General features: G+C 53.6%; 7 protein-coding genes and 1 non-coding gene across 8 annotated transcripts; 5 read left to right on the top strand and 3 right to left on the bottom strand.

Annotated features, from left to right (window-relative positions):
* Nucleotides 1-651: 651 nt before the first annotated feature.
* On the top strand, nt 652-1,914 carry CLUP02_12465 (DNA repair protein rhp51; the record flags this gene model as incomplete). Its single annotated transcript, XM_049291429.1, has 3 exons — nt 652-843; nt 900-1,047; nt 1,103-1,914. Coding segments are annotated over 3 exons (1,152 nt in total), but the record flags the coding sequence as incomplete, so codon positions are not given.
* A 234-nt stretch (nt 1,915-2,148) lies between these two features.
* On the top strand, nt 2,149-2,322 carry CLUP02_12464 (uncharacterized protein; the record flags this gene model as incomplete). The annotated part of the gene is made up of 1 exon (XM_049291428.1): nt 2,149-2,322. The coding sequence occupies one exon, from the start codon at nt 2,149-2,151 to the stop codon at nt 2,320-2,322; it is 174 nt and encodes a 57-aa protein (XP_049148573.1).
* A 157-nt stretch (nt 2,323-2,479) lies between these two features.
* Nucleotides 2,480-6,137, top strand: CLUP02_12463 (uncharacterized protein; the record flags this gene model as incomplete). Its single annotated transcript, XM_049291427.1, has 3 exons — nt 2,480-3,122; nt 3,185-5,242; nt 5,296-6,137. 3 exons carry the CDS (start codon nt 2,480-2,482, stop codon nt 6,135-6,137), a joined length of 3,543 nt encoding a protein of 1,180 aa, XP_049148572.1.
* Nucleotides 6,138-6,601: 464 nt separating this feature from the next.
* On the bottom strand, nt 6,602-7,794 carry CLUP02_12462 (vacuolar protein sorting-associated protein 26; the record flags this gene model as incomplete). Its single annotated transcript, XM_049291426.1, has 4 exons — nt 6,602-6,712; nt 6,778-6,945; nt 7,020-7,492; nt 7,578-7,794. 4 exons carry the CDS (start codon nt 7,792-7,794, stop codon nt 6,602-6,604), a joined length of 969 nt encoding a protein of 322 aa, XP_049148571.1.
* Nucleotides 7,795-8,466: 672 nt separating this feature from the next.
* Nucleotides 8,467-9,651, top strand: CLUP02_12461 (ribosomal protein L6; the record flags this gene model as incomplete). Its single annotated transcript, XM_049291425.1, has 4 exons — nt 8,467-8,512; nt 8,906-8,953; nt 9,104-9,359; nt 9,420-9,651. 4 exons carry the CDS (start codon nt 8,467-8,469, stop codon nt 9,649-9,651), a joined length of 582 nt encoding a protein of 193 aa, XP_049148570.1.
* A 121-nt stretch (nt 9,652-9,772) lies between these two features.
* Nucleotides 9,773-11,078, top strand: CLUP02_12460 (uncharacterized protein; the record flags this gene model as incomplete). Its single annotated transcript, XM_049291424.1, has 4 exons — nt 9,773-9,903; nt 10,130-10,373; nt 10,569-10,607; nt 10,689-11,078. 4 exons carry the CDS (start codon nt 9,773-9,775, stop codon nt 11,076-11,078), a joined length of 804 nt encoding a protein of 267 aa, XP_049148569.1.
* On the bottom strand, nt 10,438-10,556 carry CLUP02_tRNA215. Its single transcript has one exon. It is a non-coding gene; the product is annotated as a tRNA-Arg (tRNA).
* A 135-nt stretch (nt 11,079-11,213) lies between the features above and the next one.
* CLUP02_12459 (uncharacterized protein) lies at nt 11,214-14,757 on the bottom strand (the record flags this gene model as incomplete). The annotated part of the gene is made up of 14 exons (XM_049291423.1): nt 11,214-11,282; nt 11,365-11,531; nt 11,587-12,667; nt 12,744-12,902; nt 12,991-13,061; nt 13,121-13,232; nt 13,341-13,491; nt 13,552-13,765; nt 13,817-13,854; nt 13,928-14,092; nt 14,151-14,199; nt 14,269-14,399; nt 14,490-14,559; nt 14,628-14,757. 14 exons carry the CDS (start codon nt 14,755-14,757, stop codon nt 11,214-11,216), a joined length of 2,607 nt encoding a protein of 868 aa, XP_049148568.1.
* Nucleotides 14,758-14,770: the final 13 nt, after the last annotated feature.

Raw genomic sequence — 14,770 nt, 5'->3', positions numbered from 1 at the left:
AAGACGACTGTAATCCTTCCAATTGTACAACACGGCAATAATGAGAATTGAGGGAATAGGAAATGGGACTTTGATGGAGGGATGAGCATTAATGGGTCTCTTGCATTGGGATTGGTGTTTCGGGTTTCTTTTCTTTCCTTTGCTATATACTAGCAATGATAATGAAACAAGGTTAAAAACAAAACGATTGAATCCATTTATAACTCGTCGCTGTGTCTGATTGTGAGCTTAACTTGACTCCAGATGGTAGACTGATGATATCTAGCCCAGCTTGAGCTGGAGACTTCAACGCATAGAAGGGTTGTTGCAAGCTCTCGAATACAATTAACGCTGATACACAGAGTAGATCAAATGAATCGAAGTCTGGCATTTACATGCGACACAATTGCGAATGCCTTAGCTCAACGATGTCATGATTAGCAATTGTCGCGCTGTTATCTTGGGGTGTCTGTGGTGAGTTTGATGAGGGCAGCACGGAGCGTCTTAACATGACGCTAACTCCAGGCACACGGTGGGGCCGACCGGCTTCTTAATTGCCGCACGTGATTTGGCGTATTTTCTTCTCGATTAGTCGCCACCACCAGTCGTCCCCGACGCGTCTTAAGAGCCCGCGTTTCGCCCACCATCAACAATTTGGCAATTGTATGAACACCTAACTCGTTTCCTGACGTCCGATTTTGCGCGTGCACTGCTGTCATTTCCCTCGTGTATACACAGTTCGACGTCTCATTTCTCACATCTACGAGCACAATGGCTGACGCTGACGGCTACGACGAGAGCCACAATGGCGATGAGAGCGGCATGACCGGGCCTGGCGCGCCTACGCCACTCACTGCGCTCGAGGTAAGTTCCGGCCAGACTGCCTTCGCGTTGTGTATGGCGTGCTGATGAAGAGAAAGGGAGTTGCCGGCTTGACGAAGCGCGATATCCAAATGGTCGTCGACGGCGGCTTCAACACCGTAGAGTCAGTAGCGTATACCCCGCGCCGCATGTTGGAGCAGATCAAAGGCATCTCGGAACAAAAGGCAACCAAGATTCTTGCCGAAGGTACGAAAACCCAACTCACACAATTGTGCAAATCAATCTGACTGAAGGGAATCAGCCTCGAAACTTGTGCCAATGGGCTTCACGACCGCCACGGAGATGCACCAACGACGAAGCGAGCTCATCTCTATCACGACTGGCTCCAAGCAGCTGGATACACTTCTCGCCGGTGGTATCGAGACCGGATCGGTGACTGAGCTGTTTGGAGAGTTCCGCACGGGAAAGAGTCAGATTTGCCACACTCTTGCCGTGACATGTCAACTGCCCTTTGACATGGGTGGCGGAGAGGGCAAGTGTCTGTACATTGATACTGAGGGTACCTTTCGACCTGTTCGATTGCTGGCCGTCGCCAACAGATTCGGTCTCTCCGGAGAAGAGGTCCTCGACAATGTGGCCTATGCTCGCGCGTACAATTCAGATCACCAGCTCCAGCTCCTCCAGCAGGCTGGTGCCATGATGTGCGAGACCCGATTCTCGCTCCTCATTGTGGACAGTGCGACGGCTCTTTACAGAACCGATTTCTTGGGCCGAGGTGAACTCTCGTCGAGACAGACTCACCTGGCCAAATTCATGCGCACGCTTCAGCGTCTCGCCGACGAGTTTGGTATTGCCGTGGTGATCACCAACCAAGTCGTCGCACAGGTCGATGGTGGACCGAGTGCCATGTTTAACCCCGACCCGAAGAAGCCAATCGGTGGTAACATTATCGCCCACGCAAGTACGACGAGAATCAGCTTGAGAAAGGGTCGAGGCGAGACTCGTGTCGCCAAGATCTACGACAGCCCCTGTTTGCCGGAGAGTGACTGTCTCTTTGCGATCAATGAGGATGGCATCGGTGACCCAAGCCCCAAGGACCTGGAGAAGGAATAGCGTAGGGACATATGGGTACTGGACGACTGGACGAAAGTAGCTTGTGATGGTGTTATGCGCATATGAGTGAGCTTTGATACACCCCCGGGTTGGGAAAGATGGCATGTATTGATGTTGGCGTTGGGCGGCAATGGTTACACTGGAGTTGTGGTATTTCTGCTGTCAATTGTGCAGACTAGGTGCGGAGCATTTGCTAAAACGGTAATGAATCAAAATACCTTTGAAGTCCTTCCTATGAGTATCAAAATATGCATCGTCGTTGGTTCCCTGTGTCCACCTTGTCTAGATTATCAACTCTTACCTTCTGAGAATCATGTCGAATGTGTACAGTGTGGAAACCGTTTGCGTGTACTGCAGCACTGTACCAAGCTGGTTGCTGTTTTGGGAGTAGCCCCACCGGGCGCGTAGGAGCCTTCAAACTGGAAATTCCATCAACTCAATCGCGACGAACTTTTTGCTGCCACAGATTGCTTAATGCGCCGAGCCCGACCCGCGACTCCCGCGGCCTCTTTCTCTCTCTCATCTCCGGCGTTCGAGGTCTTTGCAGGTTAGGGGCAAAGCGAAAATGGATTCCGCCGACACACAATACCTATACCGAGAGACTCGTCTCAATCTCGAACCGGCCTCCGCCTCATCCATCATCAACATCCGCGTCCCTTCGCTGACGTCGAATGGGAGGGGCGCGACCCGCAAGCTCACATCCGGCGACAAGAACATCAGCGAAGACGAAGTCAACTTTCGGCTCAAGAACCTCGCTCCCGCTTCGTCCGTCTACCACCGCAAATGGCACGATGCGCCGCGCAGCTTCCTCTGGAGGCTGTTGGATGACGGTCTCGTCCTCAGCCTACGGGTAGTCGATACCTGCCGACAAGAGAAGACGGTCGATGCGCCGCTGATTCTCAATTTCCGATTCACGGTGCCGATTCAATCGTCCTGTGTTGCGTTCGCCGACCCCCGAGAACATGATGCGCTCTCCATGTTCGTGCTCGACGAGGCCAACTACCTGTACTCCTTCACTCTCCGCCCCGACTTCTTCAGGAAGCGCTCCGCCATTGAGGCCGGCCCGGGAGATGCTTGCAAGGTGTACCAGCCAAAGGTCTTTGGGTTCAAGCACCCGCATCGCATGGTTGCCGCGAGCACCGATCAGATTGTCATTTCTCTTCACGACGGCGGGCTGGTGAGGTTGGACCGGAATAAGACACAGGATTGTATGTCACTTTCCCTCGACTGCTGCTACCACAACAAGACCTTCACACTAACTTGTGCACAGCAACGAGCAACCCCTGGAAGGAGACGATCTACAATTCACAAGGATGGGCGCAGGGCATTCGAAGCTATCTCCCGTTCCAGCAGAACCAGTCTATCCGATATCGCAACATCCACATGGACGCGAGCGCGGCAACGTCGATACAGGTTACGAACCTGGGCCTCGATGATGCGGCGTTTCTCTTCACAGTCTGTCTCGACCATCGCATGCGCATCTGGAACCTGCGGACAGGTCAGATCTTGTTTACTGGCGACATACTGAACTCTGACCGCAACCCGCAAGAAGTCGGCAAGTGGCAGATTGAACCTACACAGACGAACTTATTGCAGCTGGTTGGCGACGGAACGGGCAACAGGATGTGCGCCACGTACTCGCCCATTGGGGCTGGAGAGTTCAAATTCTGGAACATTAAAGCCCGCGACAGCGACACCGTTTACGTGGAAGATGCGTTCCCTGATACCCACCTCACCCCATCGTCACCATCGCTCTCAGATGTGTGGACCCTGGCGGACTTTGTTCTTTCAACACTTGCAGATGGCGGTATTCAGTTGTGGACATTGTGGAAGAACAATATGACCTACAGAGTCCAGGAGCTGGATCTCAACAGAGACAACATCGCCGAGTCATGGGAAAGCGAGTGGGCGTCCGTCCACATTGACACAACTTATCCCACCGCGCCGACGTCCGGATCCTCTGACCCTACAGACCCGACAGAAAAGTGGTTGGATCTTATCCTCGCCCCTGGCCGCTTCACCAAAGCGACCCTCGAAACAGCTCTGTCCATATACGAGAAGGGGCTTTATTCACAAAAGGAGGGCAGCTCGAAGAGTCAACAAAAGGGCCTGGCAGAGTCAATCTGCTCTGTTCTTGCCTCGACAACATCCTTGGACCGGAACTCGGCTGGTGGTATGGATTATGAGCAATTCCGTGCTAGCAGCGAGACCCAGTGGAGGAGATTTTACCGTCTTCTGATCGAGTTGGACAAGCAACGTGGCGAAGCAGTTGCATTGGTTCTCGACGCAGAATCCGACATGACGTGGGTTGTGTGTGCCGATGCAATCTCGGCCATCAGAGAATGCAGCTCACTGGAGCGGCTGTATTATAATCTCTCGCGTCCAGATGAGGCCTCGGAAAGGATAGCAAACCTTGTCTCGACGGGCGTCGGCTTCCTCGATGCTATTTCGGACAGTATACAACAGGTCTGCACTGCCGCCCTGCGACCTGAGATTTACGAGGAGACCCCTCGAACGGACTATGAACGACTCCAATACCTCTTTGACGCCACTGCCCTTTGGCGCACTGTAAGTGACGAAGACTGCGCACAGGTCATTGAGAGTCTAGGACAGTCTTACACTGGTGTTACGATGGATCTATACGAAAGCCTCTCGGGCTTGGTTGCGGCTACGGAGGAGTCTGGAAGCCGCAAAGCCCGTCAACCGCTGACCGACTTTGGACGGAAGCTCATTGTCAAGGCTGTTCAAGAGACGATTGATCTGCAGTGGAACATCATCTTCAGCCAGGTCTTGCTACTGGTACACATGGAGTTCGACTGGGATCAAGAGGAAGACATGCTCTCCAAACGAATTGACGTCGGCGCTGTGTTCAGACAGTTCCTCGAGTCACTTCGTCGGTTAGAGCTGCTTCGGTGGCTCTCCAAGACCGAAATCACCGTTCCTATTGGCAACAAGCACGAGCGCAATGACTCCTTCTCAGGCTCGCCTAGCACCACGAAGAGGACTGCAGAGGAGACGCAGACCGTCACCGCGTTGGAGGGTAATGTCGGTCATCTTCTTGGCTTTGTGGACGGCAGAAACGAACCTTTGGCTACGAGTATCACAGACATCGTCACGGATCTCTGTGCCTCCAACAGCGATATTGAGGTGTCACCTACTCTGATCCAGTGCTCCCTCATCAGAAGAGAGCGGGCCGATCTTGCTCTTCAACTCAATCCCTACTGTGCCCAGACGCCATTCGCCATCTACATCCAGGGCCGTGTTTTCCTTGCGCTCAAAGACTTCGCTTCGGCCGCCTTCCACTTCCGTAAAGCGGCGATAGGCATGAGTAAGTTCAATTTGCCACTGCTGTGTAGAAAACAAGACTAATGTTAGTGGCAGGCGTCAAAGATGTAGATGTTGACCGACACAGCAGCGGACTGCTTGACGATACCGAGTGGAACCTGCTCAACAAGGGGCCGGCTAGGTATTACTGTCACGCAGTCGCTCTGTTCGAGAAGGCCAAGGCATACTCATATGTAATCGAGTTCGCCGGACTCGCAATTCAATACTCACACGCCAGTCCCGAAGCTGCCCTGGTCAGAAGCGAGATGCTTAGCCGACAGTTCAATGCGGCGACGGTACTCTCACGCTTCGACGTCGCCCATGCTAGTCTACTAGCCATGAAGGATAAGGCGATGCAGCTCTCCTCTCTTCGCAAGCTTGTCGACAAGATGTGCGAATCGTACCACAACAGCGAGCTCATGTCGCTGCCGTTCCCGGGTCTACAAGACTCGATCGACGACATTCTGGCACAAAGATGCAAGGCAACGATGGATGTCCTGAGCGGCATCCCATACCACCAGATCCTTTACTCGTGGAGGATCAAACACAACGACTACCGCGGCGCCGCTACGGTGCTGCTTGACCGCATCCAAAAGCTGCGACACGCCGGCGAGGGCGATAAGCTCATTGGCGAGGACATTCTCGATACGGCGGTCACGAAGCAGTATCTGCTGCTCATCAATGCCCTCAGCTGCGTCGATCCGAAGCAAGCGTGGATCTTTTCCGAGGATTTGCCGCCTCCCAACGCTTCGAGGGAGCCGACGACCTTCCAGGGCAAGCGCAAGGTCGTTACGTTACCGGACTTGCGCAAGCAATACCAGGACGAACTCGACCGGATCGCAGCCATCCAGAACAACCAATTTGGATTCGAGGCTGACGATGCGATGGACATTTTGTAAATGGATGAAATGAGCAAAGAAACGAGATCAATAAGTTGAAAGGGCAATGCGGGCCAAACGGGGGAGGGGAGAGTTTACTTCGTAGTCGATGGAGATGGAGAGAGCATGTGTACAAGTAATCAAGAACGCGCGATCCTGGACCACACAAGAATGATCCAGGATAACCAGATACCTTCACGAATTGCATGCATTGGGTTTTGTTTTTCGGTAATCGGTCAAGGTCCAAGGTAGATGATGAAGAAGAATTTCATTGTTTGTTGTATCAGTGCAGCAGACCCTAGCTTTGTTTACCCCAAACGCCGTGACCTATGCTTAAAACTACGTGGGACGGGCGGTTCTTGACGAGGACTTATCCTCTCATTGGCGGCAGCAGCCACATCATGCAGAATAACCTCCACTCCCTTCCCCCTATTTCATCAAACAACTCATTACTTATAAACCATGGCGTCATTCTTCAGATACTTCTATGCCTGAACAGACTGGCCCATCAACTTTGGGTTCTCGGGTGCGGCGGCCATGATCATGTTAGGACCGGCGGCGGCGTCCGGGGCTTGGCGGTAGAGGATGATTTCCGACTGCTTGAAATACCGCCGCGCATCTGGTGTTCGATTGTTAGCTTGCATTTAATCAAAGACATAACCATATAAGGGGGTGGTTGTGGCTTGCCTTCGTCGATGAGCACGAGACTGAGGTAGTACCGGGTGGAGAACTTCTTGTTCACGTCCCGGAACGTGGGTGTCAGGTCGAAGCCGCCGAGGAAGAGGCGGATGGGGATCGTCTCTCCTCTCGAGGGCGAGCCATCCATAATCTTTGTGCCGAGAGAGTCAGTACACAGAACCATTGAAAGTTGGAGGAGAGCATTATCCGGAGCCACAAACTCACCTCGAACCGCACCAGGGTCTCGCTCTCATTATACTGATTCGGCGCGGCGCCCGTCGTCTCCCTCCGGATGATGGACAGCTCCATGTGTTTTATCTTGAGGCGGACGAGCAAAAAGTATATGCGCCCGACGATAACGTCCTTTAGGTGGTATTTGGATTTCGAGTACTCAAACTCGATGTGGAGGCAGTCCTCGATGCCGACGTCCATCTTGATGGACGAGTTCATCTCGGGGGGTATGCGGTACGAGTAGACCCAAATGTCCTTTTCGCGGATAACGTCGGCCATGCGGCGGGAGACGGTGACCCGGACAAAGTAGCGCAGCTTGACGTTGATGCCGTTGTACGACTCGTACTGCTTCTCGACGTTTTTGAAGTTGAAGTCGAACGTCTGAGGGTGCTGCAGCTCGCCCGGGGCCGCGAGCTCCTGGACGAGGGAGAGGAATTCGTAGTGGTTTCCGCGGTCAAAGAACATTTCTGCTCAGAGGAAAAAGATGGGAGTATTAGTAATGGGCGAAAGGCGGGAGAGGTTCTTGGGGGTCGCCCGCTCAGAAAGACTCACCTATCGTGCCGATGAATTGGACCTTGATGCCGGTGTGTTCTAGCCGCTTGCCGTCCTTGGGTCTGATGGTGACGGCGCCCTTGACGGACTCGCCGTCCATGTACAGCGGCGCCTTCTCGCGCCGGTTCTTGTCGAGCTTGACATCGACCATGGACCGCTCGTCGGCGTCCTCCAGCACAATGTCGATGTCGACGGGGGTTGAGAAGAAGTACGACATCTTGGCTTATGCGGGGGAATGCCCGGATCTCGCGCGATTGTGTGGTTTCGATGCTCGGATATAAAGGGGGCGACAAATCCAAGGTCCCAATGGCTAGTGATCGGTCAGCCCGTCGAGCTTGGAATTTAATGATTAAGTTGAATTGATGTCAGGGCGTCGGAGAAGGGGGGTGTCGCGGAGCTTCAAGGCTGACGTATCTGTATCTGTACGTGCACTCACTCGGCTTGCGCTGCTCCTGTCGCGCCAGCCCGGGCAGCTATCGAGAAGTGGGCAGCAACTGGAGCTGTAGGAAGTGCATCCTCCCATTGGCCAGTACCGACACGTGACTGTGCTAGGCAGTCATCCTCAGTACTTGAGGCTGGTGACCCGGAGCTGTGGCTGGGGCTCAACGGCCATGTCCCGGACGGTCAGGATCCGTCCTTCTCCACTAGGCCCGGGCAGCCGGGCGGTCGGCCAGAGAATCAATTACGCACAGACCATGATTTTGCCCTCACGTGCACACAAGCCCTCGCTAGAACTTTTGCACCCCACACCCGAAAATTGAATCGCGACTGCCAGACTCCCCGACTTGGAACTTTTTTGAAAGTGAAGAATTGTCCCTCATCGCCCAACGAACGACCAGTCGCCCAGTAGATCGCCCAGCCGACAGCCCTCCTCCCCCCCGACGTCAAGATGAGATACATCCACTCCCAAGAGAGCCTGACGGTTCCCGAGAATGGTATGTGAAGCAATGCCGTCGTCGTCGTCTCCTTGACGATCGATTGAGCACACAATACAACGAAAATTCTCCTCCCCCACGATGCGGTCCCCTGCGAGCTCCGCCGGGTTTTGAACTTCACGATACTATATCACCTATTTGTCGCCATTCGCACTTCGAGTCTCTCGCCTTCCTCTGTCATGGTCGCAACCTCGGTGCCTTTGGCAACATGGTCGCTGGCGCAAAAAATGGAAAACCACAACCACATCACAATGGCAGAGGGATTGGGGAGGCTTGAGGCGGACAAAGCAACATTTGGGTTTTTGGGTTGAAGAGTTTTAGACTGTGGATGAGCTCGAAAGGAGCAGTAGTGGCAGGCAATCGAATGCATGCTGACTTGGATTCTCCAAACAGTCAAGGTTCACATCAAGTCCCGCATCGTCACCGTTGAGGGCCCCCGTGGTAAGTACAAGACTCTCCTCCGATCGCGATATCTCCCGAGACGTTGCGAACGGCCGGCCTTAGCTGTTCCTGCTCTGCGCAAGCAGAGCGCAACGGCTTCAGTGCGGCAGCACCCCTCACCAAACCGATATGGCTAACACCCGTCACCAGGCAAGCTCGTGAAGGACCTGTCCCACTTGGCTGTCAACTTCTCCCAGCCGGTCAAGGGCACCATCAACATTGAGATCCACCACGGCTCAAGAAAGAACGTTGCCACTCTCCGCACCGTCCGCACCCTCATCAACAACCTGATCGTCGGTGTCACCAAGGGCTTCAAGTACAAGATGCGCTACGTCTACGCCCATTTCCCCATCAACGTCAACCTGGAGAAGGACTCCGAGACTGGTCTGTGGGAGGTCGAGATCCGGTATGTTTGCACAATGTTTCTATACCTGATGATTGCGAGAGACTGACATGTTCACTTTAGCAACTTCATTGGCGAGAAGCTCGTCCGCAAGGTCATCATGCGCGAGGGCGTCGACGTCGAGGTCTCCAAGGCCCAGAAGGACGAGCTCGTCCTCTTCGGCAACTCCCTCGAGGCTGTCTCCCAGTCCGCTGCCGATATCCAGCAGATCTGCAAGGTCCGCAACAAGGATATCCGTAAGTTCTTGGACGGCATGTACGTCTCCGAGAAGGGCAACATTGAGGAGGAGGCTTAAATGCATCTTTTTCCACTCAACGTATAATCCCTCTCGATGAACCAATAAAAACGAAGGTATTGATTGATGTATGAGCCGGAGGAGGGGAGCAAAACCAAAACAAAAAGGGTCAAAACAGGTCATGTTTTTCGAGGCAAATGCAAAAATCAAACTGGGGTTTCTGGGTCTTACACACAACACAATTGGCGTGGCCGGGGTTCCATTTTTCACTTTGCATCGTGTAGCGCAGGGCTACCATGAATCACATCAAAAGTCAAGAAGACGTTGCCTGCTCCCCTCTCTGAGCAGTATATCCCACAACACCTCATTATATACCCTACTCGCATGAGACATTCTTCATGGTGAAATGATACCCACTCAAACTTCAAGAACTCTTCCCTGTTGGCTATTTTGTGAGACAATGTACTTGCGGATTTAGGATATCTTACACTGTAGACAATGCGTCCACATATCCTGCCTCGTGACTGAACGACATGAGCGCAGCTATTTTCACAGTAAGGTGGGATTTCCGTGATGGTGTAGCTCTTGACTCATTTCGTCATCCTGATGAACTAAAAATTCAGCCAAGCTTGACCAGATTATGGCCTCATGAGAGTTGCCATCCTCTCGCTCGACTCTTCACAGCATTTGTCTACTGGCACACACACACCCAATACTACATTTCCTCTTCAGATGCAACGTCAATCAACTGTAGTTCCATACATCCGCCCAATAGTCCCAAGGTTGAACGACACCAAAAGAAAGAAGGAAAAAAAAAGCACGAAATGTCTCATAATCAAAAGAAATTGACCAGCCTGGGGGTCGAACCCAGAATCTCCTGATACTTTGTCAACGTTTTCCTCGCCCTAGACGAACGAGGGTAAACGCAATCGTAGTCAGACGCCTTGCCATTGGGCCAACCGGCCACTAGCGAATAGTGGGATGAAGACAAGGACACCGGAATTGGCTCTGTGTTGGTAAGTGCTCCACGAGGAGGGCAGAGAAATCTCTTTCCCGAAGGTGGAGATCTCGCATCGCAGACTTACACCTAGACTTAGACCTCGTACACCCCGACACACGCACACGCAGAGACGTACGCATCAGACGGCCCGAACGCGAAAACGCAGACCGCACATGGAAAACTCGCTTTGTTCCATGCATGGTCAAACGCGCTCGCAGTGCGCAAGCGCCGCATGTTCATCTCAACTTCGTCGACTCTTACACGGCTTCCCCGAGAAAGCTTCAGCAGTGTGGCTGCATACACACTTGAGCTTGAAGCAACAACACGACAGGAAGGCGATACGGCAACGAGCAAGTGTTGTAATCAGAGGGCCCAATCCAAGAATTTAGTTTCCATTCCATGCATTAAGGGCGTCGAGAAGTTTCGTCTATGCCATCAAATCGTTCTGAACATCGTACATGCTATGCGGGTTTTGGAGGATGGGTAGACAAAGTCAGCCACACCAAGGAAAATGAAGTAGCAAACGCTCAATGTCCAAAGAGATGACCCTCCTCACATCCATAGTCTTCGTGGCCATTTCCAAGCCCCTTCGTCACTCTCCACCCAGTTTTCATGTCTCTCGTCATTCTTTCATTCCCCTCTTCGTCGCCGAATGTCTCGTCTCTCGTGCCTTGTAGTTTCCATCACCGTGCTATCAAAAGCCCGGTGGAATTATGATTTCCCCCCTTAACGCCAAAAAGAAAAATAGAAAGCAATAATACCAATTTATGTACGTTCAAAGCATGTTCGGGGCTTCCACCGTCTTGTAAAAAGGCAGCCGACAGCATATGCAATTCGACCGAGGTCGCCAAAGAACTTGGGGTGCTACCTCCGTGAGTGGCGCGTCGTGTGTGTGCCGCGTGTGTGGCCGGTGCGGTGAGTTCTTCCGCCCGAGCTAGAGCTGCCTAGGTAGGACGTCAGATCCGATCGATCCCGAGAATCCCATGAAGACTCACTGGGACTTGTCCCCGTGTACGAGTAGTACGAGTCGGTGTAGCTTGACCGAGGCTTGGCCTTCGGCTTGTCCTTCTTAAGATTCAAGAGCGCCAACATGGTTGCTGCGGCGGCTCCCAGGCCCAACCACTTGGCGCCTTCCTTCTTCTCTTCCTTGCGACGAGCAGCCGGAGCGGGACGGCCGCCACCTGCGAACCAGCCGCCGTGCGAGGGGCGACCAGAGTGGGCAGATGGCATGCGGCTGCCGTGACGCGAGTATCTCTCCTCAACCACCTCGACTCGTTCGCGGCTGTGGCTGTGCTCCTTCTTCTTCTTGCCAAAGATGAGACCCCACAGGCCGCGGGCGATACAACAGAAGCAGAGAAGCATGAGAAGACCGAGACCTGCAAGCGTGCCGATAACAATACCGGCGATGGCGCCGCCGCTCAATCCTCCACCAGTACCCTCGTTGGTGATGGGTACGACTGTGCCGGTGCTGGTTGCTGAGGCAGCGGTGCCGGTGGCCCCGGTGCTCGTGATGCGGTAAGGAGCAGAGTATTGGGTGGTGATTGTATGGCCTCCCGATGTAATTGTAGTGACGCCTCCGCCCCAGCCATCGCGCTGAGCGCATTGCCCTGAGTAGGCACAGTACTGGTTGGCGGCGCAGCAAATGCTGCCACAGGCCGTCTCTCCACTACTCTGAGGAACACAGGTGGCCCCGGTGCCTCCCCCAGCTGCCCCTGTTGTCACTGCAGGCCAGTTTGTCGATATTGTGCTGGTAAAGGTGTTCGTCTCAGTCCATGTCGTGGTGTAAATGCCGTAGCCTCCACCTCCGCTCACGGTGCTGCAGCCAGCGATGTTGTTAACGGTGTAGCACTGCTCTCCGGATCCACAGCAGTACTGAGAGTCGGCTCCACAACGTTGAACGCAATCGCGCTTCATAAATTGGTCGCCCAAATTGTAAAAGAGGTTGTTTGCGACATTTTGGAGAGGATAAGGGTGGGCGAACACCGGAGTGGGGGCGGACACCAAGAGAAGAAGGCCGGCGACCAGAGGGGCCGCTGCCGACTGCTTGCGCCATGCCATTATTTCTGACGGAGACCGCTGCTCGGCGTCGTCAATTGCCAGGAATGCGCAAGGCCGGGAAGACGGCGAAGTGAGAATGTAAGTCGGCTCTCACCGCGATGGCCAACTTTGTTCCGTCAATGGCGATATCGAGAGGTCCTGTCTTGTTTCGTAGCCTCGTGGGCGCCCCAAAGATTGCGAGAGTGAGGAATGTTGTAGCGGTAGGATGAGGTATTAATGGTTGGCGGGGAATGAGAAGAAGAGGGAGGGTAAGCTGATAGTATAGTCGAGGTGTGATTGAGTGGTCGCGGTGTGAGCTGGCCAACCTTAGCCTGTTAGTGTGCAGAGGTATTGGCAGGGACTAAGAGCTTGGAATGTGATGATTCTTGGGTTAGATGGGAAGAAGGAACCAAGAAGTCGGGAAGAATGAAACCTGCAGGTAAGTTTGATTTAAGAGAGAGAGAGGGAGAGATTGAGAAGGCGCTGACTGACGGGAGTGTCGTATTACTTGGTTTGGGCAGTGGGATTGTCTTTTTTTCTTCTTGGCCGTTGCGCGGGTCGATTCCCAACCTCCCTGAAGTCCAACCTCTTGATTTTGCTGCCGCTGTCACCAGGCGCACCCACACTTCTGACACCCACAATACTACCCTCAAATAATGCAAAGTTCCGCAGGGATCTAGCTTCACCGATTAGTTTCTGGCCAATCTCTGACGAGTGTGATTGTGAAGATTCCTCTTGAGTGCGCGATTCCGTCACACTTGCTGCTTCTTTTTCTGTTCTTGTTCCTGAAGATCGGGCGCCGAGATGTGGTTCCCCCTTCACTTAGACCAAGACACCCGGGACAGACGAGGGTTATAAGTGGCCTAGTGCGGGGAGATGCCTGTATGAGTTGGCAGAAACGGGTCGTTACTCGCTGATGGTACCTTCGTGACTGGCCCGGCCCAGAGCGCCTTGGTTCCCACTTGTTTACCTGCAGGGGTCGGTCCGTCCACTGGACGACAATCGATAGGTAGAGAAAGCCTGTTCCAACCCAACTGTACGAATGAATACTCGTGGCCGTAACAATAGAGGTGCGATTGTTTGCCCTGCCGTTTGTCTCTCCCGCCGGGCAGGCCCCGTCAGGTACCGTTTCGCAGGCTTGTCACTCGCAACCGAGTAACGCAGCTAGCGAGTTCCTTCCTTGCTTACTCTTGCCATCTGGTGCCTTGCAACCATTGGCAGGGACGCTTGTTAGCCCATCGTGAGCTGCTTCAATGCGATCATGTTCATTTCCGCGCTGTCACATTGGTCTCCGTGTACCTCGGATCTAGTGCAGTGGTCATGACCTCTCGTGACAGAAGTTCTAGGGCAGAGGAAACGGTCTTTGACTCGTATAGGGCAGATTGGCAGCGCCATGACAGCTCTTGCGCTGGCTTCTGGCACCACGACGAGATCTCGGCAGGTGTCAGTCCGTGGGTTCCGCAACTTTGACGGCATCAAGTGTGCAAGTGAGCCCGACCGGCGGGATGGGACTCCGCGGCACCCAGGAGGGGTCATCGCCAAGTAGGCCGTGAAGTTCTGGCTAGTGACGCCTTTTTAAGATTCAAGGGACTTCTTTTCCGTATGTGCCTTGCATATTGGCGTGGGCCAGTCTTTCGTACAAGGGTCGTTCGTGTAGAGGGAAAAAAAGAAAGATGAGCAGTATTCAGCTTCATCTGGCGAGCCGAGTACCAACGATAGCTGCACTTGGGGAAATCGGGTGGTTGGGAACCGGGGCAACTGGGTCGTAGTGCTATTTGAAGTGACAGAGCGTGTAAGACCAAGAGGGCAGTGAGCCAAGCTTTAGGTAGGAAGGATTCAGGTGGATGTGATTGAGGAAAACGCACCGCCACAACGCTCAATCGAGTGGATCAGCTTCATTGGCTGAGTAGAGCTTTGGTGGGTCATTGGAGCTGCCACATGTGGCTTATGTAGAAATGGACCTCAAGCCAATCATATGCCATGAGCCTGACGCTGTGACTTGAGCAAGGAAGTGACCCAAAAACTGGGCGGGCGCGGCTGCGGGCCTGCGGCTGCGGCTTGAGAGCATTACGTTCGTCAGACAGCTTCCCGCCGCAACGACCTGCGACCCTCAGCACCGCCGAATCCATCCACACCGTCCAT

Source organism: Colletotrichum lupini, chromosome 6, assembly GCF_023278565.1.
Source record: "Colletotrichum lupini chromosome 6, complete sequence".
Lineage (NCBI taxonomy): Eukaryota > Fungi > Ascomycota > Sordariomycetes > Glomerellales > Glomerellaceae > Colletotrichum > Colletotrichum lupini.
This window is presented reverse-complemented; position numbering and strand designations above follow the sequence as displayed.